We start from the raw sequence: 25,656 nt of genomic DNA, 5'->3' as shown, positions 1-25,656 counted from the left end.
ATAAAGCAGCTTTGAAATAGTTTCTATGCTTAATTTTACCCCAGCGAAAAGCACACCAGTTATTCTGTTATTCGTCGTCTGTCTCAACGTGTCATAGAACTGCACAAAAGAAACTTGAGTCTTTCCTTTACCACTCTGACAGGCAACAGTTTTGCATGTTTTTTTCCCCACTCTCCAATTTCCTGAGCATTAAAAAGATCCCCAGGAAAGGGAAATGAATATATCAATGTCTTTTGTTGAGCTACATGTTGCTTTCAGAATGAATTGACGTTCTACTTCAGACAAACACCGTCCCTGGATTGCGGTTGTCATTTCTAGGGCGTATTTGAGTTATTTTCAGGGACGTTTGTCTGCGTCCTGATTCTCCACACTTTTCCAAAAGTGTGCACTCACACACTCCCCGTTATGGATTTGAAAGCTAATGATCGGTGTAAACATTGGCTGTAGGGAGTTTCCATCATTGTTAAATCCATGGAAGAAAGTGTGCAAGTGCATATTCCGGGAGAAGGGTGGTGAATCGGGACATAGCCTATCTAACTCTCTTTCTAGATAGGCTGGGGGGTAAGAATGTGGTCAATTGTAAACGAATCTCATCTTAAGCACAGTGCCTGTCGGCGAGGATTCAATTTGTCTGTGTGTCTGAAGTAGAGCCGCGTGGGGCTCGGCGTTGTCCCAGAGCGCATGGAGGGTTAGACTAGACGGGAGGAATTCGTCGCGACGGACAGCTCCTGTAATGAACCATCCTGGGCTTCTGGAAGAGCTAGCGTCGAACGAAGAAGAGGGCCAAGTAATTGGTTGCCTCAGAAGTGCTGTGGCCCTTGTCGACGCGGTTTCTCAAAGCCGGTCTATGGTGGAAACAAGGCAGACCAAGACAGTCTTACGAATACAGCGTCAGACAGTCTGATTACAATTACTGTTGTCTTATTTTCTTATGTATTGTAGCTCCAGTTTCATCAGGGTGACTTGTTTCGTAATTCCGACAATTTGTATCCATTTGGAAGAATGGATGCTGTAACCTGTTCACTGCAGCTGCTGCTTTTTTGGTTCATTGTGATTCTGAAAAAATCTCATTACTTAAAATCAGGCTGAGGTCATTCATTCATCGGGAAGTGGTTTTATAGTAATTTCATATTGGTCTTCCCAGTTTTACTCCTCTCGTTTCATAGTGGCTTTTAGTGGATAATTTTTTTTTTTTTGTGTGTGTGTTCATCATTGTTTGTAATCTGTTTTCCAATTTAATTGGAGACTAAGAAAAGCTTTTTGAATGTACAGCGTTCAATTCGCAGATTAATTGTGTAATTTTTAGGTATTGGCTTTTGGTGCTGTTGCCAGACTTGCATTTTCATGGTTGGTCTGTGAAGCATATAAGCAATATTGGCAATGCATATTTGAATGCCTAAATAGCCAGTCCAACATGAATGTATCAGTGAGTATTCAGATATGATTTTCCTCTACTTTCAATTCCCCTTGTATTGTCGTACGTTAGCATTCATGAATTTTCAAACAGAGCTCACAAAGGTGTTGCGCAACAGTTTACAAAGTGATTCTCCTGCTCTGCAAGTTGCTATTTCAGAAGTCTTTCCCCTAGAGGTTTTCATCATTAACATATTTTCCACACTTTGAGAAAAGTGTGAAGGCCGTGTGAGTTGTGAAGCCACTGTAAAACAGGTGTGAAGCACTATGGATTAACAGCCTGTGCTGCAATTTATCAACATCCAGCTGCAAGACAAGGACCCACAGTCCAAAGGCTTGCAGTAGAGTTGGGTTTAAATTATGTTACATTTAAGTTGTGTGACAGACCAAGACATACAGTGCATTCGGAAAGTATGCAGACCCCTCTCTTCCTCTTATGCGTATATTTCTTTCCTTTTCTCTCTTTCGCCGGACAACGAACCCTCTGAAAATCAGTAGTTCTACAGATTTACATAAGTATTCAGACCCTTTCCTCAGTACTTTGTTGAAGCACCTGTGGCAGTCTCAAGTCTTTTGGGGTATGACGATACCGCTTGGCACACCTGTATTTGGGGAGTTTATCCCATTATTCTCTGCAGATCCTCTCAAGGTCTGTCAGGTTGGATAGGGAGCGTCACTGCACAGTTATTTTCTGGTCTCTCCAGAGATGTTCGATCGGGTTCAAGTCCGGGCTCTGTCTGGGCCCCTCAAGGACATTCAGAGACTTCTCCTAAAGTCACTCCTGCATTGTATTGGCTGTGTGCTTAGGATTGTTGTCCTGTTGGAAGGTGAACCTTCGCCCCAGTCTGAGGTCCTGAGCGCTCTGGAGCAGGTTTTCATCAAGGATCTCTCTGTACTTTGCTCCGTTCATCTTTCCCTCATTCCCGACTAGTGTCCCAGTCCCTGCCACTGAAAAACATCCCCACAGCATGATGCTGCCACCAATATGCTTCACCGTAGGGATGGTGCCAGGTTTCCTCCAGACGTGACACTTGGTATTCAGGCCAAATATTTCAATCTTGGTTTTATCAGACCAGAGAATTTTGTTCTTTAGGTGCTTTTAGGAAAACTCCAAGCGGGCTGTTATGTGCCTTTTACTGCGGAGTGGCTTCCGTCTGACACTCTACCATAAAGACCTGGTTGGTGCTGCAGAAATGGTTGTCCTTCTGGAAGGTTCTCCCATCTCCACAGAGGAACTATGGAGCTCTGTCAGAGTGACCATCAGGTTATTGGTCACCTCCCTGACCAAGGCCCTTCTCGCCGATTGCTCAGTTTGGCCAGGCAGCCAGCTCTAGGAAGAGCATTGGTGATTCCAAACTTCTTCCATTTAAGAATGATGGAGGCAACTGTATTCTTGGGGACCTTCAATGCTGCAGAAATGTTTTGGTACCCTTCCCCAGATCTGTGCCTCGACACAATCCTGTCTTGGAGCTCTATAGACTATTCCTTCGACCTCACTGCTTGGTTTTTGCTCTGACATGCACTATCAACTGTGGGATTCTCAAAAGGTTGTATGATCCTCAAAAGGTTCTACAGCTGCACCATCGAGAGCATCCTGACTGGTTGCATCACTGCCTGGTATGGCAACTGCTCGGCCTTCAACCGCAAGGCACTACAGAGGGTAGTGCGAACGGCCCAGTACATCACTGGGGCCAAGCTGCCTGCCATCCAGGACCTCTATACCAGGTGGTGTCAGAGGAAGGCCCTAAAAATGTTCAAAGACTCCAGCCACCCCAGTCATAGACTGTTCTCTCTGCTACCACACGGCAAGCGGTACCAGAGCGCCAAGTCTAGGTCCAAGACAAGAGGCTTCTAAACAGCTTCTACCCCCAAGCCAAAATACTCCTGAACATCTAGTCAAATGGTCAACCAGACTATTTGCATTGCACCCCCCCACACCCCCCACACCACTGCCACTCTCTGTTGTCATCTATGCATAGTCACCCCCTTAACTCTACCTACATGTACATACTACCTCAACTAACCGGTACCCCCGCACATTGACTCTGTACCGTCACCCCCTTGCATAAATTGTTATTTTTTACTGCTGCTCTTTAATTACTTGTTACTTTTATCTCTTATTCTTATCCATATTTTTTGAAACTGCACTGTTGGTTAGGGGCTCGTAAGTAAGCATTTCACTGTAAGGTTGTTGTATTCGGCGCATGTGATTAATAAAATGTTATTTGATTTATATAGACAGGTGTGTGCCTTTCCAAATCATGTCCAATCAATTGAATTTACCACAGGTGAACTCCAATCAAGTTGTAGAAACATCTCAAGCATGATCAATGGAAACAGGATGCACCTGAGCTCGATTTGTCATAATGGGGTATTGTGTGTAAAATCAAATCAAATCAAAGTTTATTTGTCACGTGTGCCGAATACAAAAGGTGCAGACCTTACAGTGAAATGCTTACTTACACTGTAAGGTCTACACCTGTTGTATTCGGCGCACGTGACAAATAAACTTTGATTTGATTTGATTTTACACACAATATCCCATTATGACAAATCGAAAACAGGTTTTTCTAAATGTGTAGATTGATGAGGGCATTTTTTTATTTAATCCATTTTGAATAAGGCTGTAACGTAACCAAATGTGAAAAAAGTCAAGGGGTCTGAATACTTTCCAAATGCGCTGTATTGGTCTGCCGGTCTGTAGGTGGCCCTCGTGTCAAGGAATCGGCTGAATTTCCTTAGGCCTCAATAATGAGTTAGAATTTAAAAAAATGATGATTGAAGTCATTCAAACCAAACCAACATTGCTACAAAACACAAACAAATGAACTATAAACATGCAGAAAACAGTGTTAAGGCATTGACAAGGGAACATTCTGCAATTTCGCTCCTTGTGCACTCCAACAGCATGTCAAAGGTGCTCAGTGCCAGTGCTGACGAGGACTTTGGTTACATTTCCGTTATGTTAAACCTTCTTTGCTGTGAAAGCGGCCTTCGTATGTACCTTGTGGTATACCTCATTTGACCTTTGAACCCCATTTGACCGGTGTCCCCCCTCTCTCCTCCAGGACAATGGGGAGGATGCCCACAGGATCGCCCCCTCTCCGGTGGTCCACGTGCGGGGGCTCTGTGAGTCAGTGGTGGAAGGGGACCTGGTTGAGGCCCTGGAGAAGTTTGGCAACATCTGGTAGGTGATATTTCTTGTGTGTCTGTTCTGCTTTGAGGGACATGCGGCAATCTTTTGCCTCATTTCCATTACATGGATGCCTGTGCATATGATTATTTTAAATGTACTACAGAACTGCAGTGCATTACATAACTGTATTCATAGTTCAGTGGCACTTACTGTAACTGAGTTTTCACTTACCAACTACTATATTACTAAAATCAAATCAAATGTTATTGGTCACATACACATGGTTAGAGGATTTTATTGTGAGTGTAGCGAAATACTTGTGACTATACGTTTTAGTTAGTATTCTAACGCTATGCTTCTGAGCAGCTCACTGCTTGCATGCATCAACGGAATGTATTGAGATGCATATTTTTTCCCTGTGTGCAGTTTGATTGTTTTTCTCCAACAAAGCCAGTGGGATTGGACTCTTTGTCCTGTTAGAATACAACTCCCTTTTTCTTGATTTTTTTTTATCTCCCATTAGCCATTTCTTGGGAAATCCATTTTGAATCCATTTAAATCCAATAACAATATCCCAGTTACCATATTTCTCGTAGAACAAGGGACATTAAGGGCTTGGAAAACATTAACGTGTGCCATTTAGGACCTGTATTTTTAGCTCATGTCTGTCCTCTAAATTGGCTGCTTTTAGCATCAGACCACACATGTTTACTCAAGAGTATAGCCGCTCAGGGGACAAACATATGATCCTCTTATTGCACGGACTGCCTGAGGAAGCCTCATTTGGGGCACTCGCACAACGGGGAATACACAGCAGAGACCTATTTGCAGAGCCCCTTCATGTTCACTTAGAGAATCTAGAAGGTTTTGATTTGAAGTCGAGGTGAATTTGGGGGAAATTTGGAAAAAGGCAATGACCCCATAGACACATTTAAGTTGTACAGCTGATATACAACGCATTCGACGCAACGGTTGGGACACAAGGAAGAGTTTTTCTGCACAAAAGTATTGATACACACGTTTTGCGGCGACACCGCAGAATGGTTGTGTAGACTTATGGTTGTGTAGAATTATGCAGGCAAACTCTCCATTGTATCACAAACATAGCAGTTGTATCACAACCATTGTGTCAAATGCGTTGTACATCAGTTTTACAACCTTAGTGTGTACGGGGCCAATACGCCTGTGATTATTGTAACTATCTCTCTGCCTCCATCCATCCCAGTGTCACTTGATATTTCCGTAACTCGGGGGGGTCACCGCTTTGAGGATATTATGGGATGTGGATTTGATTGCGAAGGACTTGACTTGTGCACTGGTGGAGTAGGTTTCCCGGTGCTGTAGTCGGAATTGAGATCGGGCGAAGGTATTTTTAGGTCGGTGCAATATCGATATACTGTAGACCCCTCCGAGTACGCCTTAGGCAGACATATTGTGACACGGTGAACGGGAGCTGTCAGCTCCACTCAAACAGTAGCCTCAAAGACAGCGTTCACATTAGAATGATGGGGAGGCTTTCTTGTGCAATGTTATTTATGGGGGTGGAGTGTGCTCTGTCTGCAATTTAAGTAGTGCATTCTCTGGTACTTTTTGTTGTTCTTTCGAAAACAAGAAGGTATATATTTTTGGGGCCTGCGGGTATAATGCATTATCATGCAGTTATAATGCAGGGATGACCACCTTATAATGTCTTATAATCACAATTATCCAATACCAGCCATTCTTAGTATATATTATAAGATACTAGCTAGATGAATAGTTGTTGGCTGTAAAATAAAGCATAACCAGAGGGACATTTTATTTTAACTTATGTTGAACTCTTTCTAGTTCAACAAAAATAGAATGCACGGTGAACAACAGCACCTCAGGAGAGGCGAGAACTTTAAAAGAGTTTGGTTTCTATCTGGGGTCTCTTCACAAATGTTGAGTTACAAAGCAATAACCTCAGTGTGTTTTGGGGTTCTGTTAGACGAGACAAATTCTCACACGAGCATCTACTTTTGTTTTACCATCCCTGCCTGGAGTCTGTATAAGAAAAACATTGAGATATCTAACTAGGGAACTGGGGAGCTAAAATTGAATACGGGCCACTGAGTGAAACACTGGCTAGGTCTTCAGTGTGTGGGGACGCTTACTGTGTATGAATGCTGTCTCTGTTTCCTGTGGCAGGATGTAGATGATTCCCGAATGCTGATTCTGATCGATACGATTGTTGCTTACTAATTCTAAAGTTGAGGATGATAGTATGGTTATGGATTGTACATCAATGGAAGAAGATGTCTTCTTTCTAGGGAGTTTTTTCCTTTAGTTTGCTTTTTGGGGGGCTAGGTCATGTTACTGTAAAGCACTTTGTGACAAATGTTGTTGTAACCCCCCCCCCCCCAAAAAAAAATGTGTTGTTGTTGTAAAATAAACGATAATTTTCTTTGGATTGTTTGAGAAGTAAGAACATGGATTGTTGTTTGACAATCATCAAATATCTGTAACATGACTGAAACAAGGTTTGTTGATTGATTTATTTATTGATTGAATTTATTAGATCATTAAAAGTAGCTGGCTGCTCCATCATTACATACATAAAACATTATTGAGGATAAAAACACATTAAAGCCCTAAGGTTTATTTCCATTCTGGTCCTCTTTGGCAGCAAGATGGCAGGTACTGTAGATTCCAGGCAGTTTCCACTATCACTGTTTTCAACAGATAGTGTAGTCAGATTTTTTTTGTCGAGTGTTGCACAGCATCCGATAAAAAGGGAAAAGTTTTCTCTGTCATGAGACAAAATGACAAACCCGCACGACAACCGTGTGCCGTATTCCATAGACGAAATCTCAGAACCCATAACCACATTCATGCTAGGTAGCTATCAACATTTTCTCAATTTCTTCGGTCACCAGAGATCAGCCTCGATGTTGCGGTGGGTTACTAATTGTTTCTTTGTCATTGGGTCTTCCTTTGACAGCTACGTCATGATGATGCCGTTCAAGCGTCAGGCGCTGGTGGAGTTTGAAGCCATGGAGAGTGCCGACCAGTGCGTGACATGCGGCGCCAACGAAGCGGTCTACATTGCCGGCCAGCAGGCCTTCTTCAACTACTCCACCAGCAAGAGGATCACGCGGCCAACTAACGCCGATGACCCCAACAGTGGCAACAAAGTCCTGCTCCTCTCCATTCAGAATCCCCTCTATCCCATCACCACTGTAAGTTCATGAACTTCATGCCAGTTCAGTGCAATGTTTAGTTTACAATGTTGACAATAGTTTAGTCCACTATGGTTTAGTTGACGATGGTTTAGTTTACAATGGTTTAGCTTTCAATAGTTTAAATTACGGTAGTCAACCCACTGGGCACAAGCTGGTTAAATCAACGTTGTTTCAACATAATTTGTCAACATATTGTGATGTTGAATCTACGTGGAAAATACATTGGATTTGAAAAAAGTAATCAACTGTTGTTTTGAGGGGTATCATTTCAACCATAGGATTATGTCATCGTGGTAACCAATTTTCAACCTAGACAAACCTTGTATAAAATATGTTGAATTTGTACAAATTTTAACAGCGTCATATTTTCAACGTAATATCCACTATAAGAAAAAGACAATAGGCTGGGCAGCACCTCTTACTGGACAGTCGATCTATCTACAGCTATTCCTTCGGTAACCAAGCCCTGCTTATCATTGATATTTGTCACTGACTATTATCAATAATATATATGTAATTTAGCAGATGCTTTCATTCAAATCGACTTACAGTAATGCTTGCATACATTTTACTTGTGGGTGGCTCTGTGGATGGTCCAGGGAATCGAACCCACAATCCTGGCTTTATCAAGCGCCATGCACTACCAACTGAGCCATACAGGACATATATCGTCATTGATGCTATATGAATTCGTTGACGCCGAATGTCACACACTGGTCGGCACTCTCCGTGGCTTTAAACTCCACCGGCGCCTGGCGCTTGAACGCCATCATCATGACATCGCTGTCAAAGGAAGAACCAGTGACAAAGGCACAAATTAGTAACCCGCCGCAACATTGAGGCTGATCTCTAGTGACAGACCAAATGTAGAAAATGTAGATAGCTAAGTAGCATGGAATGTGGTCATGGGTTCAGAGATTACATCTATAGAATACGGCACACGATTGTCGTGCAAGTTTAGAGATTCTGTCTTTGCCAGTGTGCTATCGTGAGAATGATTGTAGAGAAATCTCGTTGTTGCTATGAAAGTCATTCCAAAGGGTAGGTTCACAAAGCAAATGAAATGTAACCATTCTTTATCGATCATTCTGTGTATCATCAATGATGCTATTTAGGCCTATGTAGCATTTGGGAAGTAATCAACAGCTGTTGTTTAAATTCAGCCCAGGATTCAACAAAAAATAGCCAATGCATGTAGGCCTAGGATTTCACGCTGTGGTTTCAGGCTGTGGTTAATATGAAATATGTGGATTCACGTCTCCATCTCAACCAAAAATACAAGTTGAAGAATAGGATTAAATCAAATAAAACTTGATTTAAAGTGAATATAAAGTTTGATTTGATTTAGTCCTATTTTTTAACATATATTGTTTGGTTGAAATGGAGACGTGAATCCAACATATCAATTATTCATTTGTTTACAAACTGGAATTGAAGCCAAACTCAGTGGTACAGATAGTGCTATCCACGCAGAAGATGCATCTCCTTCAAAAGTTGATATTTGGTTGTGTTGACAACCAAACACAATTCAATATCACTTTTGCAATACGGTAAATAGCCTATTAACTTGTCGACAAGTTAACAAATTATATGTTGGATTCAGGTCTCCATCGCAACCAAAAATACAAGTTAAAGACTAGAATTAAGCCAATGGCCCAGATGGAACTATCCAAGCAGTAGATACATCTCCTTTAAATGTTGATATTTGGTTGCATTGTCAACCAAACACAATTCAGTATTACCTTTGTAAGACAGTAAATAGCATAATGTTAAGGCTATCTTACAAACTAATATAACTATTTATTCAACCTGAACATGAGTAACACATCCAAGACTACATTTTGAGTTTACTGTAAATATAAATGTATTCTTATGGAAAGTGTTCAGGGCCGCAGGTCTGTGGAAATCTTTGTAATTGCACTAATAATCTGTACAAAAACTCAAACGCCATTTATCCACTATGTTCTTTAACGTAGTCTCGGGTAACTGCAATCTAGGTCATGTGGTTGTGCTATTAGATCAAGCGCAGTGATAACACATTAAGTTGTATCTAGGTGAACTAAATATCTGACTTTCCAATTTCAACTTTGGTGTGCTTTTAAATGGTTGAAAGCGCGGCGATAACACATTTAGGTGAAAACTAAAACAAAAATTGGACATTGATTTTCCGTTGGAATTTGGTTGTGCTTTTAGATGGTTGAGAGCATAGTGATAACACATTGGGAATTCAACAAACTTTTGGCTGTCTTTTTGAGTGGGTGTATAAAGGTTGGAACCACATTGATCAACGGATCTACCAAATATTACCCAATTCTCCACGTTGAAATGACGTTGTGTGCCCAGTGGGAATCTTGCAAGGATTTTGTTCACAATAGTTTAGTTTACAATGGTTTCATTTAAAATAGTTTAGTTCACAATGGTATGGCTTACGATAGTTTCGTTCTTGTTTTAATTCATGATAGGTTTGCTTATGATGGTTTAGCTTACAATATTTTAACTTTTGATGGTTTAGTTCACGATGCAATGGTTACGTTTGCAATGGTTTTGGTCACAATAGTTTACAATGTTTATGTTCAGAATGGTTTAACTTTACAATGGTGTTGCTTACTATGATTTAGTTCACAGCGATTTAGCTTGGGTTTCCCGAAAGCCTTGTAGCTAATGTGGCATGTTATTTATCTCGACAACCCAGCTGCTCAGCCACAAGAGAGTAACGTAAAGTCTAAAATGTATGTTTAACTGACAGCCAATCTTCTATCCATTAACAAATATAATCAAAATAAGCAAGATGAAATACTTTTCGACGTGCGGTGTTGGTTAAGCTTTCAGGAAACTCACCCCTGAATTGTGACTTATTATTGTGTTCATTACGGCATTAGTCAAAACCCAGTCGTTGCTCTTCTGTCTTCTAGGATGTTCTGTACACAGTCTGCAATCCCATAGGCAACGTGCTGCGCATTGTCATCTTCAAACGCAATGGAATCCAGGCCATGGTGGAATATCCTTTCTGGAGTCAAGCTGGGCTACTGCAGGCGTGTGTGTGTGCGTGTGTGTTCGTGCATGCACGTGTGTGTGCCGAGGATGCATCTACTGTGGATGCATGTACATGTGGGTGGATTCAGGAGTATGTCTGTATGAGTGATTTTGCGTAAATGTCTGTGTATGTCTCCCTGTGGGTTTGTGTGAGTTTGCACACCTGCATCAGTATGTCACTTTGGAGTGGGAAACAAGCTGTCAGTCAGTGCTGGCCCCACACAGAAACACACACTCACACACACACACACACACACACACACACACACACACACACACACACACTCAGGCTGTAAAAAGCTTCAGAGTAGAGGAGCAGAACCCACTCTACTCGACCGGGTCCTCGAGAGCGCTGGATCAGCATGAGCAGCATTCCAGCGGACGAGATGGCCCTTCATCAAATATGGATGACTGTCTCTCGGCATCACACACACTCCTGGCACACACACGTCTCGCATGAATAAACACCTGACAGCATCAGCGCTCGATTGTATGTCGGAAGCAGTGTGTGTGTGCCTGTTATGGTTTGCACACCTCCAGTATGTGTAGTGGGTTAGAGGCCATATTTCAACACACTTTTCATTATGCAAGCTTTATATCAACCTTATAACAACCTATGTAATATTTAGCATGTTGTAGGTCAGTCAGTGCATATAGTTCTGGAGTGTGAACCACATTTGTGTTCAGTTTTTGTATCTTCTTGGAAAAATAATCAACAATGGGAAGTACTTTTTAACTGATATACTGAAGTACTGATATACCTAGTTCATAGTAGACTGTTAGACTGTAAACTCTCCTTCCAGACTCACATTAAGCATCTCCAATCCAAAATGAAATCTACAATCGGCTTCCTATTTCGCAACAAAGCCTCCTTCACTCATGCCGCCAAACATACCCTCATAAAACTGACTATCCTACCGATTCTTGACTTCGGCGATGTCATTTACAAAATAGCCCCCAACACTCTACTCAGCAAACTGGATGTAGTCTATCACAGTGCCATCCATTTTATCACCAAAGCCCCATATACTACCCACCACTGCGACCTCTATGCTCTCGTTGGCTGGCCCTCACTACATATCCGTTGCCAAACCCACTGGATCCAGGTCATCTATAAGTCTTTGCTAGGTAAAGCCCCGCCTTATCTAAGCTCACTGGTCACCATAGCAACACCCACCCGTAGCACGCGCTCCAGCAGGTATATTGCACTGGTCATCTCCAAAGCCAACACTTCCTTTGGCCGCCTTTCCTTCTAGTTCTCTGCTACCAATGACTGGAACAAATAGCAAAAATCTCGGAAGCTGGAGTCTTATATCTGCCTCTCTAACTTTAAGCATCAGCTGTCAGAGCAGCTTACCGATCACTGTACCTGTACACAGCCAATCTGTAAATAGCACACCCGACTACCTCATCCCCATATTATTACTTAACCTCTTGCTCTTTTGCACCCCAGTATCTTTACTTGCACATCATCATCTGCACATACAGTATATCACTCCAGTATTAATGCTAAATTGTAATTATTTTCGCCTCTATGGCTTATTTATTGCCTACCTCCCTACTCCACTACATTTGCACACACTGTACATAGATCTTTCTAATTTTCTTTTCTGTTGTGTTATTGACTGTACGTTTGTTTATGTGTAATTCGGTGTTGTTGTTTTTGTCGGACTGCTATGCTTTATCTTGGCCAGGTCACAGTTGTAAATGAGAACTTGTTCTCAACTGGCCTACCTGGTTAAATAAAGGTGAAATAAAATAACATGAATAGTAATTTGATAACTAATTCCCATATTGTTCCCTTATTTGTAGTTATATTGTAACGCAATGGGCCTCTGTTTATACACCGCTCAAAAAAATAAAGGGAACACTTAAACAACACAATGTAACTCCAAGTCAATCACACTTCTGTGAAATCAAACTGATTGACAATAAGCAACACTGATTGACAATAAATTACACATGCTGTTGTGCAAATGGAATAGACAACAGGTGGAAATTATAGGCAATTAGCAAGACACCCCCAATAAAGGAGTGGTTCTGCAGGTGGGGACCACAGACCACTTCTCAGTTCCTATGCTTCCTGGCTGATGTTTTGGTCACTTTTGAATGCTGGCGGTGCTTTCACTCTAGTGGTAGCATGAGACGGAGTCTACAACCCACACAAGTGGCTCAGGTAGTGCAGCTCATCCAGGATGGCACATCAATGCGAGCTGTGGCAAGAAGGTTTGCTGTGTCTGTCAGTGTAGTGTCCAGAGCATGGAGGCGCTACCAGGAGACAGGCCAGTACATCAGGAGAAGTGGAAGAGGCCATAGGAGGGCAACAACCCAGCATCAGGACCGCTACCTCCGCCTTTGTGCAAGGAGGAGCAGGAGAAGCACTGCCAGAGCCCTGCAAAATGACCTCCAGCAGGCCACAAATGTGCATGTGTCTGCTCAAACGGTCAGAAACAGACTCCATGAGGGTGGTATGAGGGCCCGACATCCACAGGTGGGGGTTGTGCTTACAGCCCAACACGGTGCAGGACGTTTGGCATTTGCCAGAGAACACCAAGATTGGCAAATTCGCCACTGGCGCCCTGTGCTCTTCACAGATGAAAGCAGGTTCACACTGAACACGTGACAGACGTGACAGAGTCTGGAGACGCCGTGGAGAACGTTCTGCTGCCTGCAACATCCTCCAGCATGACCAAACCGGTTATGCTGGAGGATGTTGCAGGCAGCAGAACGTTCTCCACGGCGTCTCCAGACTCTGTCGCGTCTGTCACGTGTTCATTTCTTTGGGGGGGCCGCACAGCCCTCCATGTGCTCGCCAGAGGTAGCCTGACTGCCATTAGGTACCGAGATGAGATCCTCAGACCCCTTGTGAGACCATATGCTGGTGCAGTTGGCCCTGGGTTCCTGCAAGAGGAAGGCATTGATGCTATGGACTGGCCCGCCCGTTCCCCAGACCTGAATCCAATTGAGCACATCTGGGACATCATGTCTCGCTCCATCCACCAATGCCACGTTACACCACAGACTGTCCAGGAGTTGGCGGATGCTTTAGTCCAGGTCTGGGAGGAGATCCCTCAGGAGACCATCCGCCACCTCATCAGGAGCATGCCCAGGCGTTGTAGGGAGGTCATACAGGCACGTGGAGGCCACACACACTACTGAGCCTCATTTTGACTTGTTTTAAGGATATTACATCAAAGTTGGATCAGCCTGTAGTGTGGTTTTCCACTTTAATTTTGAGTGTGACTCCAAATCCAGACCTCCATGGGTTGATAAATTGGATTTCCATTGATTATTTTTGTGTGATTTTGTTGTCAGCATATTCAACTATGTAAAGAAAAAAGTATTTAATAAGATTATTTATTTCATTCAGATCTAGGATGTGTTGTTTAAGTGTTCCCTTTATTTTTTTGAGCAGTATATTTACTGTCTAGCATTATAAGACATTTCTCTTTGTCCCCAAGTTGGCTCATTATGTGGATCATGTACAGATATCGGTCTAGAGTTTCTTGCTAATGGTACCACTAGGAGCAGAGATTGGCCAATGGAATCTCAGGAGACAAGGGATTGTTGTCACTGTTGTTTCAGGTTTGGGGTTTATGGGAGATGGATGCTTAAATCCCCTGTTTTATTGCCACTGGGATGTGGTTGCCGTGGTAATGGGGGTTTCTAAGGCGCTCTGTGTTGCATGTGTGTTTGATCTGATCTGTGTGTGTGTGTGTGTGTGTGTGTGTGTGTGTGTGTTCCAATGGGAGTACCATCACATACTGTATTTTTTATCATATAACATTTGAAGACATTGGCTCAACAAGCGAGAAACAGAAAGACAATTTGGCCCACCTCAATTAGATTTCAATTATATTATATTAACACAGCCATTTTCGACCTTTTTATGCTCTTAGGTTGTTATAGTGCATTTTACTTTTACTACCAAATTTGCATAAAGATCTAGCCGTCTGCATCTTACTGGAACCAGAGCAGCTTGATCAGATTTCATGATGGTTAGAGACTAGAGTCACTCAACCCATTGTAACTGTGCTTTAGAGTAGCTGGAGTCAGCTCAGTCACTGCCAATATGGATATAGAATAGGGCCTTGTTCAAATACTCTTAAAAATCAACCCTTCCTTCCTACCTTCTTCAACTAATTACTGTTCTGACATGAATGGATTGACGTAAGCAAGCTTTCCATTGTATTGCACCAATTATGCCATGTCAGATGAGTGATGACTTACAAGGAAGCGAGGGAGGAGAATGCTTTTTGGGATGATTTGAACAGGGCCCTATTCTATAAACAAATCTGCAATTGCTGAGCTGATTACAGCTTCTCTGAAGCATAACTACATTGGGCTGAGTGACCTAAGAGTATGCAAACAGCCTTAGTCATCTGCAGGGTTGGCTTGTGGTTCTTGCTCCATCTCCTATGTTATTTCCTTCAGGTCATTTGTGATTCTACACTGATCTATTCTGTTTGCCACACAATTTTTTGAATTATTCCACTGAGATCCTCCTAGTTGCTCTTCCTTAATGGTGTCGCCACGTTCGAAACTGTCAAAAATGCCCAGAAGGCAAAATCAGCACTCAACGGAGCAGACATATACGCCGGCTGCTGTACCCTGAAGATAGAATACGCTCGGGTAAACACACACACTCACAAACCCACATACACACACAGTGCTCACACACACTCCACCAGGATTCCTGTGGACCCCTAACACACATGCAGCGGTGCTCTGCTCTCTCTCCCCATGCAGCCCACGCGACTCAACGTCCTCCGCAACGACAATGATAGCTGGGACTACACCAAGCCCTTTCTCGTCAGGCGAGGTACGATATCCTTCCTTCCTGCTGAATCTCTTCATGTACTCGGGTCGTATTCATTAGGTAGCAAATTGAAGAAAACGGACTGGAACAAGGAGAGACTACCTGGACGTGTCCAATAAGAAACGCACATTTTAGTTCTCTGTTGCAAAACGTTTTTAAACCATTCTCCCCTTGCATGCTCTAATGAATACGACATTTGTGTGTGTGTTGTGTGTGTCACTTCTGTTTTACAAAGAGCTGAAATTAAAATATGGTGAGCAGAGCAACCCTCAAATCTGTAGCCGTGGTTGTCAAACCATTTCAAAACCATTTCAACCTTCACACTCCTACAGACGCATAATCAGTTGAAATGGGCTGTGACAAGAAATGAGTTCCGCCATTGTGGTTTTACATTCGTTCCTTAAAGAGTGGCCATGAATCTCAATTTGCCCGTTCGTCTGTTGATTTCTCTTCAACATTAGGCCTCAGTATTTGTCCCTGCCTAGTCTTCTTCATCGCCTAACTAAAATGAGTCAAGATAACCTCTCTGTTAAAAATAAAATACATTTTCTCTTACAGTCATTCGCACTTGTTCTATCAGAGAACCTTGGTTACATACAGGTCCTTCTGATTTACGTATTAATTGTCAATAGAAATGTCAGATTTTGCTGATGATGGTCACCCTCTCAGTGTACCACTTCCTGTGCTTATAGTGCTGTAGCTTGCTGTTGCATTAGCGTCCCCTACTTCTTTCTCAGTGCTGCAGATCAGAGCGGGTAGGGCACAGGCGTCACTGTCTAGAACAGGGTTTCCCAAAATCATCATCAAGCTTTGATTATTTGAATCAGCTGGGTAGTTAGTGCTTGGGCAAAAAACAAAATGTGCCCCCAGGCAGGGCCCCAGGCAGGGCCCCAGGCAGGGCCCCAGGACCGAGTTTGGGAAACCCGGGTTTAGTAGTGCCTTCATTTTTTTATCACAAATTGTATTTTATCCACTAACCCCAACCTTATCTTATCCAGATGTGTTTACGTACATAGTTAGGAAGAGAGACATCTGATTGAATCAAGTCCTGATTGTGTATACGTACTCAAATAAATATTTTATTGCAACCAATCAATCACATTTATTTTAGAAAGCCCTTTTCACATCAGCAGTTGTCACAAAGTGCTATACAGATACCCAGCCTAAAACTCCAAAGAGCAAGCAATGCAGATGTTGAAGCACAGTGGCTAGGAAAAACTCCCTAGAAAGGAAGGAACCGAGGAAGGAACCTAGAGAGGAACTAGGCTCTGAGGGGTGGCCAGTCCTCGTCTGCCTGTGCCAGGTGGTCATTTAGGCCAGGTCGTTCTTCAAGACGTTCATAGATGACCAACATGGTCAATAGTTTAACACCTCAAATGTCAGTTGTCTTTTCATAGCCGAGAAAGGATTAAAGTATCTGTGAAAACAGATAAATAACAGATATGTTCATTCGTCGTTTCGTCACAATATTGTTTTGAACTTTCCTTTTTAAGACTGATGCACAGCTGAGTATTCTACTCAATGCAGTCTCAATGAAATGCTGATGAAGATTTTGTCTAAAGTGCATTACTGTGGCTTTGAAACCCAATGACATTTCAAAAGGAGGCAGATAATTTTTAGGACAAGCTTTTGTCATTGTGATGTCGCCAGATTTACTTTAGATACAGTATAACTTTAGCTAGCTAGCTAAGATTGACATTTTAGCTAGCAAATGTTAGCATTGCTAGCTATTTCTGACAAACTTTTGTTACTGAGGGCAAAATTGCCATCTCTCTAAAATAAACTTGACTGCAATGATGGCGAAGTTGTTTTCTACAAATGATTTGTCTACTTTAGCAATGTCATTGTATTTCCAGGTCACTATAGTGTACATTTGACGAAACAGTCATTAACCCCCATTCAGAAAGACTCAGCATTAACAATCGGGCATCAATATGCTTCAGCATCTGTAGAATGTTTGTTAAAAACAACGGCAATGACGCGACTGATGGAGGTGCATCCCATGAATATGCCTCCACTTCTATCAGTCTGTCCTTGAACAAATCTTCATGGGAACATTGGATGTTTTTATCTAATACAGCCCGTCTTTGAAACAGAAAAACATTCATCCCTTTGCCGTGGCCATGGTAGCCTACATTGCATGGTACAAATGCTGACACAAAATATTGAAAAACAATAAGCAAGCTCGAACCCTTGGATTTGTCAGTGTTGAGTAGGTCCAGAGAATAAAGCAACACCTATGAAAGGGCTATTGCTAATCCACCCCTCTTTTAATCTTTCATTTTGTCATCTATCTATGCTTAATCGGTGAAAACATCATAGTCTGTTCATAACAGAGCCTATACCCCTCTCCCTTTGCTGAGCCCACACCATTGAATCGATGCATATTCATTTGATATACAGATATACAGTGCATTCGGGAAGTATTCTGACCCCTTCCCATTTTCCACATTTTGTTAGTTACAGCCATAAAATAAAATGGATTAAATTGTTTTTCATTCTCATCAATCTACGCACCTAGAGATACCCCATAATGACAAAGCGAAAACATTTTTAAACATTTTTGCACATAAAAAATATATATATAAAAAAATACTTTATTTACATAGAGTGGGGAGAACAAGTACACTGCTCAAAAAAATAAAGGGAACACTTAAACAACACAATGTAACTCCAAGTCAATCACACTTCTGTGAAATCAAACTGTCCACTTAGGAAGCAACACTGATTGACAATAAATTTCACATGCTGTTGTGCAAATGGAATAGACAACAGGTGGAAATTATAGGCAATTAGCAAGACACCCCCAATAAAGGAGTGGTTCTGCAGGTGGTGACCACAGACCACTTCTCAGTTCCTATGCTTCCTGGCTGATGTTTTGGTCACTTTTGAATGCTGGCGGTGCTTTCACTCTAGTGGTAGCATGAGACGGAGTCTACAACCCACACAAGTGGCTCAGGTAGTGCAGCTCATCCAGGATGGCACATCAATGCGAGCTGTGACAAGAAGGTTTGCTGTGTCTGTCAGCGTAGTGTCCAGAGCATGGAGGCGCTACCAGGAGACAGGCCAGTACATCAGGAGACGTGGAGGAGGCCGTAGGAGGGCAACAACCCAGCAGCAGGACCGCTACCTCCGCATTTGTGCAAGGAGGGGCAGGAGGCGCACTGCCAGAGCCCTGCAAAATGACTTCCATCAGGCCACAAATGTGCATGTGTCTGCTCAAACGGTCAGAAACAGACTCCATGAGGGTGGTATGAGGGCCCGACGTCCACAGGTGGGGGTTGTGCTTATAGCCTAACACCGTGCAGGACATTTGGCATTTGCCAGAGAACACCAAGATTGTCAAATTCACCACTGGCGCCCTGTGCTCTTCACAGATGAAAGCAGGTTCACACTGAGCACATGTGACAGACGTGACAGAGTCTGGAGACACCGTGGAGAACGTTCTGCTGCCTGCAACATCCTCCAGCATGACCGGTTTGGCGGTGGGTCAGTCATGGTGTGGGGTGGCATTTCTTTGGGGGGCCGCACAGCCCTCCATATGCTCGCCAGAGGTAGCCTGACTGCCATTAGGTACCGAGATGAGATCCTCAGACCCCTTGTGAGACCATATGCTGGTGCGGTTGGCCCTGGGTTCCTCCTAATGCAAGACAATGCTAGACCTCATGTGGCTGGAGTGTGTCAGCAGTTCCTGCAAGAGGAAGGCATTGATGCCATGGACTGGCCCGCCCGTTCCCCAGACCTGAATCCAATTGAGCACATCTGGGACATCATGTCTCGCTCCATCCACCAACGCCACGTTGCACCACAGACTGTCCAGGAGTTGGCGGATGCTTTAGTCCAGGTCTGGGAGGAGATCCCTCAGGAGACCATCCGCCACCTCATCAGGAGCATGCCCAGGCATTGTAGGGAGGTCATACAGGCACGTGGAGGCCACACACACTACTGAGCCTCATTTTGACTTGTTTTAAGGATATTACATCAAAGTTGGATCAGCCTGTAGTGTGTTTTTCCACTTTAATTTTGAGTGTGACTCCAAATCCAGACCTCCATGGGTTGATAAATTGGATTTCCATTGATTATTTTTGTGTGATTTTGTTGTCAGCACATTCAACTATGTAAAGAAAAAAGTATTTAATAAGATTATTTCATTTATTCAGATCTAGGATGTGTTATTTTTGTGTTCCCTTTATTTTTTGAGCAGTGTATTTGATACACTGTCGATTTTGCAGGTTTTCCTACTTACAAAGCATGTAGAGGTCTGTAATTTTTATCATAGGTACACTTCAACTGTGAGAGACGGAATCTAAAACAAAAATCCATAAAATCACATTGTATGATTTTTAAGTAATTAATTTGCTTTTTATTGCATGACATAAGTATTTGATACATCAGAAAACCAGAACTTAATATTTGGTACAGAAACCTTTGTTTGCAATTACAGAGATCATACGTTTCCTGTAGTTCTTGACCAGGTTTGCACACACTGCAGCAGGGATTTTGGCCCATTCCTCCATACAGACCTTCTCCAGATCCTTCAGGTTTTGGGGCTGTCGCTGGGCAATACGACTTTCAGCTCCCTCCAAACATTTTCTATTGGGTTCAGGTCTGGAGACTGGCTAGACCACTCCAGGACCTTGAGATGCTTCTTACGGAACCACTCCTTAGTTGCCCTGGCTGTGTGTTTCGGTTCGTTGTCATGCTGGAAAACCCAGCCACGACCCATCTTCAATGCTCTTACTGAGGGAAGGAGGTTGTTGGCCAAGATCTCGCGATACATGGCCCCATCCATCCTCCCCTCAATACGGTGCAGTCGTCCTGTCCCCTTTGCAGAAAATCATCCCCAAAGAATGATGTTTCCACCTCCATGCTTCACGGTTGGGATGGTGTTCTTGGGGTTGTACTCATCCTTCTTCTTCCTCCAAACACGGCGAGTGGAGTTTAGACTAAAAAGCTATTTTTGTCTCATCAGACCACATGACCTCCCATTCCTCCTCTGGATCATCCAGATGGTCATTGGCAAACTTCAGACGGGCCTGGACATGCGCTGGCTTGAGCAGGGGGACCTTGCGTGCGCTGCAGGATTTTAATCCATGACGGCGTAGTGTGTTACTAATGGTTTTCTTTGAGACTGTGGTCCCAGCTCTCTTCAGGTCATTGACCAGGTCCTGCCGTGTAGTTCTGGGCTGATCCCTCACCTTCCTCATGATCATTGATGCCTCGCGAGGTGAGATCTTGCATGGAGCCCCAGACCGAGGGTGATTGACCGTCATCTTGAACTTCTTCCATTTTATAATAATTGCGCCAACAGTTGTTGCCTTCTCACCAAGCTGCTTGCCTATTGTCATGTAGCCCATCCCAGCCTTGTGCAGGTCTACAATTTTATCCCTGATGTCCTTACACAGCTCTCTGGTCTTGGCCATTGTGGAGAGGTTGGAGTCTGTTTGATTGATTGTGTGGACAGGTGTCTTTTATACAGGTAACGAGTTCAAACAGGTGCAGTTAATACAGGTAATGAGTGAAGAACAGGAGGGCTTCTTAAAGAAAAACTAACAGGTCTGTGAGAGCCGGAATTCTTACTGGTTGGTAGGTGATCAAATACTTATGTCATGCAATAAAATGCAACTTAATTACTTAAAAATCATACAATGTGATTTTCTGGATTTTTGTTTTAGATTCAGTCTTTCACAGTTGAAGTGTACCTATGATAAAAATTACAGACCTCTACATGCTTTGTAAGTAGGAAAACCTGCAAAATCGGCAGTGTATCAAATACTTGTTCTCCCCACTGTAAGTATACAGACCTTTTGCTATGAAACTCGAAATTGAGCTCAAGTACATCCTGTATCCATTCATCATCCGTGAGATGTTTCTACAACTTGATTAGAGTCCACGTGTGGTACATTCAGTTAATTGGACATAGTTTGGAAAGGCAGACACCTGTTTTTTATAAGGTCCTACAGTTGACAATGCATGTCAGAGCAAAAACAAGCCATGAGGTCGAGGGAATTGTTCGTTGAGCTTCGAGACAGGATTGTGTCGAGGCACAGATCTGGGGAAGGGTACCAGCATTGATGGTCCCCAAGAACACAGTGGCCTCCATCATTCTTAAATGGAATAAGTTTGGAACCACCAAGACTCTTCCTAGAGCTGTCCGCCCGGCCAAACTGAGCAATCGGGGGAGAAGGGCCTTGGTTAGGGAGGTGACTAAGAACCCGATGGTCACTCTGACAGAGCTCAAGAGTTCCTCTGTGGAGATGGGAGAACCTTGCAGAAGGACAACCATCTCTGCAACACTCCACTAATCAGGCCTTTATGGTAGAGTGGTCAGACGGAAGTCACTCCTCAGTAAAAGGCACATGACAGCCCACTTGGAGTTTTCCAAAAGGCAACTAGGACTCTCAGACCGTTAGAAACATGATTTTCTGGTCTGATGAAACCAAGATTGAACTCTTTGTCCTGACTGCCAAGCGTCATGTCTGGAGGAAACCTGGCACCATCCCTGTGGTGAAGCATGGTGGTGGCAGCATCATGCTGTGGGGATGTTTTTCAGCGGCAGGGACTGGGAGACTAGTCAGGATCGAGGGAAAGATGAACGGAGAAAAGTCCAGAGAGATCCTTGATGAAAACCTGCTCCAGAGGTTCACCTTCCAACAGGGCCCTAAGCACACAGCCACGACAACGCAGGAGTGGCTTTGGGACAAGTCTCTGAATGTCCTTGAGTGGCCCAGCCAAAGCCTGTTCTTGAACCCGATCGAACATCTCTGGAGAGACCTAAAAATAGCTGTGCAGCGACGCTCCCCATCCAACCTGACATAGTTCGAGAGGATCTGCGGAGAAGAATGGGAGAAACTACCCAAATACAGGTGTGCCAAGCTTGTAGTGTTATACCCAAGAAGACTCGAGGCTGTAATCGCTGCCAAAGGAGCTTCAACAAAGTACTGAGTAAAGGGTCTGAATACTTATGTAAATGTGATATTTCCGGTGGGGGGTTATTTATACATTTGCAAAATGTTCTAAAAACCTGTTTTTGCTTTGTCATTATGGGGTATTGTGTGTAGATTGACGAGGGGAAAAATGGTCGAATCAATTTTAGAATGAGGCTGTAACGTAACAAAATGTGTAAAAAGTCAAGGGGTCTGAATACTTTCCGAATGCGCTGTACAATAGCATTGTCCCCACACCAAATATTATAGCATTGCAATGCTCAATAAAAGAGAACCCTTGTTCTCTGAATTTGAAGCTCTCATGTACTGGGGATGCTTTAACAATATGAGGTGCCGTAGATAGACTACATCCCATAATCATATTCATATCAATGGGAGCATGGTTTTTAACTAAGCAGAAAGCCTGCCTTGTGTGACTTGGGCTTGATTAAACGTCTGTTGGACAGTGTGATTGACACGGCCAACCCCGATTCCAATTCTCTCGCCACAAATGGAGGGTAAACAGTGTCTTATCACCCACAAGCCAGGGCTGCTCTCCAATCGATCGTCCTTGCCGTGTATTGGATTTGAAGGTCTGTTTGACTTTGACGGCGTCAAGGACTTTTTGCCGTAGAGTTGAAGATGTATGGTTAGCTTCCAATTGTTTCTATTGACCGGAGGAAGGAGACAGACAAGCAACTAGAAAAATAGCAAGAGGCGGAAAATAAAATGCTGACATGAAAAAAGGCTGAATGATAATGGATTGGAAGAACTTTAGTGCAAACCGAGAGAAATTAAAATAAAACAGCCCCACACAATCCTCTTGAGCCACAGATGGTAAATTTAAATCCTAATCAGCTTGCATTTTGGGGAAATTGAAATGCTATATTCGCACTTGAGGCCCTTACCATATCAGATGCTCTTCAAAAAGGATTTGTTCGGTGTCTATACAGTAGTTTATTATACAAACATAGAGAAGGACTGCGTGTAAATAGATGTAATTCTTCTCATCAGAATCACATAGTAGTTTATGGATGTTGTCTTTCAAACCTCTTGTTCGTTCTTTTGAGTACATTGCCTCGAAGGTACTCGAGAGCATTGCCTCAAAACACTTCAAGTAAAGTCTAGAAGTGTATTCGCACCTGCAGTGGACGTGCCTTATTAAACATTTAGATGAGACACGAGAGAAACACGTCAGGTGTGTTCCACACATCTCTTACCCCTTATCTGTAAAAAAATAAATAAACGTTTCACAGTACCGCTCTATCGTTTTTTACATTTATTGATCCCCTATGTACTGCCAGGTTTATGTGGGCAGATACAATTTCCATAGATTTATCCCAACTACTGGGATGACGTCATTGTCAGAGGCCTCTTTGTATCTCTCGCTCTTTCTCTCTCCCCTCCTCACTCTCTCCCGCCGTCTCTCTTGCTCTTCCTCCCCCCTCTCTCTTTCTCTCTCTCTGCCACTCTGTCAGGCGAATGGCGAACCTGTCGGCTCAGTGCAGGCATCAAGGCCACTCCTCCTCTCCTCTCAGTTAATCCTTCTCCTCTCCCCTTCTCTTTGGGCTTTCTGTACAAGTACGGCAAACCACCAATCCCACCGGTTCCTGCCCGCCTAACTGCTCGTTTTGTACCAATTAGCTTAGCTCTGCATGAGCTTGGTCCCCTGTGGACGGCATGCGTTCTCTTTCAACTCCGCGCTGCACCTTCCGTTTGTGTCTGCGTCGAGCAGCACCAGTTCTCTCTCGCATTGTTGAAATGAGACTTTGAAATGATGTTCAAATGATGTAGCGCGGGTTGAGTCATTGGCACTTGCGCTGAAAGACACGTGCACGTGAACAGCGCGCGCACGCACACACGCAGTCTGGCGCACACACTCCTCTCAAATCCTCACCGTAACGGGGTTCACTGAGTTGATGGTTGTCCGTAGGTCATTGAAATACTCACGCCACCACCTCCCACCAACACCTCGAAAATGTTAAGGAATCGTTTCATATTAGATGACGTTTGTTTGATGAGTGAAGGATGCAGTGAGATAGCCTGGTCCTATATCTGCTTGTGCTGTACAGACAAAGCCCCATAGAGGTATACAGCACAAACAGATCTGGGACCAGGCTAACAAAGACGGAGGCTGTTTCCAGCAGTGCTCCATATAGTAGTCTGTAACTTCATTGGGACACCTTACATGAAAACAATTATATTACATATGCTTCAGTCTTAGTTCTGACAGCACCTCGAGTGGGTTTGTCTGCGAATCTGCCAGTAAGCTGCATTGGGGAAAAGATGGGCTGAAAATACTTATCTTTGTTCTGTTTGTCCCTTTCCTGGTTCACAGTAAGAGGATTAGGGTAGAAGGCTGCTTAATATACCTTTTTCCATGTCAGTGCATTTTCCCTCCTATCTGGGTCAACGTTTCCACCCGAGGCCATTGAACTGTGACTGTGACATTTTAACTGTCATTTTAACACGCCCCTGTCCCGAAACCCCCCCCCCACACACTTTTTTATCGTTCCTCTGCAATTCACCAGGCTCAGTCAGCCAAAGAAGAGAAATGTGTCATTTGAAGTGAAAGGCCAAATGTGAACCAAACGTGTCTTGTTTTGCTGTTATGCCAATTACCACAAGTGTCAAGTAGTGTCTAGATTTGCTGTTACTAAATCGAATCGGCTTGCGTAGTGTGGTTTTATGGTTTTCAGTCATTCCTAGGCTGGCGTGCAAATGTGCCAATTTGTGTGTGTGTGTGTGCGTATATGTGCTTGTGTGTTAGTCTTGTGTGTGTTAATCCCATGTGTGCATGTGTGTGTGCCTGTGTCTGTTAGTCTCCGTGTGTGTGTATCTGTGCGTGTCTGTGCATTTTGAGGGGATGGATGTGCAGTTGGCACCTGGTGGCATTGTCACTTCACATTTGCCTTACACTGTGTATTCTCTCTGTGTTGCAGAGCGGGGGAAGGGGAGGCAACGCCAGGCCATTCTGGGAGAGCATCCGTCCTCCTACAGCGACAACGGCTATGGTCAGTGTCGCTCAAATTCGCTGCCTCTCTTTATCCCTCCCTCCCTCCCTCGCTCTTTCTCTCTTTTTGTCTCATGTCTCTCCCTCACACACACAAACACACACACACAAAC

General features: G+C 43.5%; 1 protein-coding gene across 1 annotated transcript in view; it reads left to right on the top strand.

The window, feature by feature from the left end:
• LOC115208484 (heterogeneous nuclear ribonucleoprotein L-like) overlaps positions 1–25,656 on the top strand; it is a 61,499-nt gene that overhangs the window by 27,166 nt on the left and 8,677 nt on the right. Inside the window, exons 2-7 of the mRNA XM_029776569.1 lie at positions 4,482–4,600; positions 7,512–7,749; positions 10,665–10,750; positions 15,321–15,417; positions 15,535–15,607; positions 25,473–25,544. Of these exons, the coding sequence (XP_029632429.1) occupies positions 4,482–4,600; positions 7,512–7,749; positions 10,665–10,750; positions 15,321–15,417; positions 15,535–15,607; positions 25,473–25,544 (685 nt within the window). The remainder of the gene's footprint in view (positions 1–4,481; positions 4,601–7,511; positions 7,750–10,664; positions 10,751–15,320; positions 15,418–15,534; positions 15,608–25,472; positions 25,545–25,656) is intronic.

Source organism: Salmo trutta, chromosome 14 (genome assembly GCF_901001165.1).
Source record: "Salmo trutta chromosome 14, fSalTru1.1, whole genome shotgun sequence".
Taxonomy (NCBI): domain Eukaryota; kingdom Metazoa; phylum Chordata; class Actinopteri; order Salmoniformes; family Salmonidae; genus Salmo; species Salmo trutta.
Note: the sequence above shows the minus strand (reverse complement) of the source record. Positions and strands in the feature narration are given on the sequence as shown.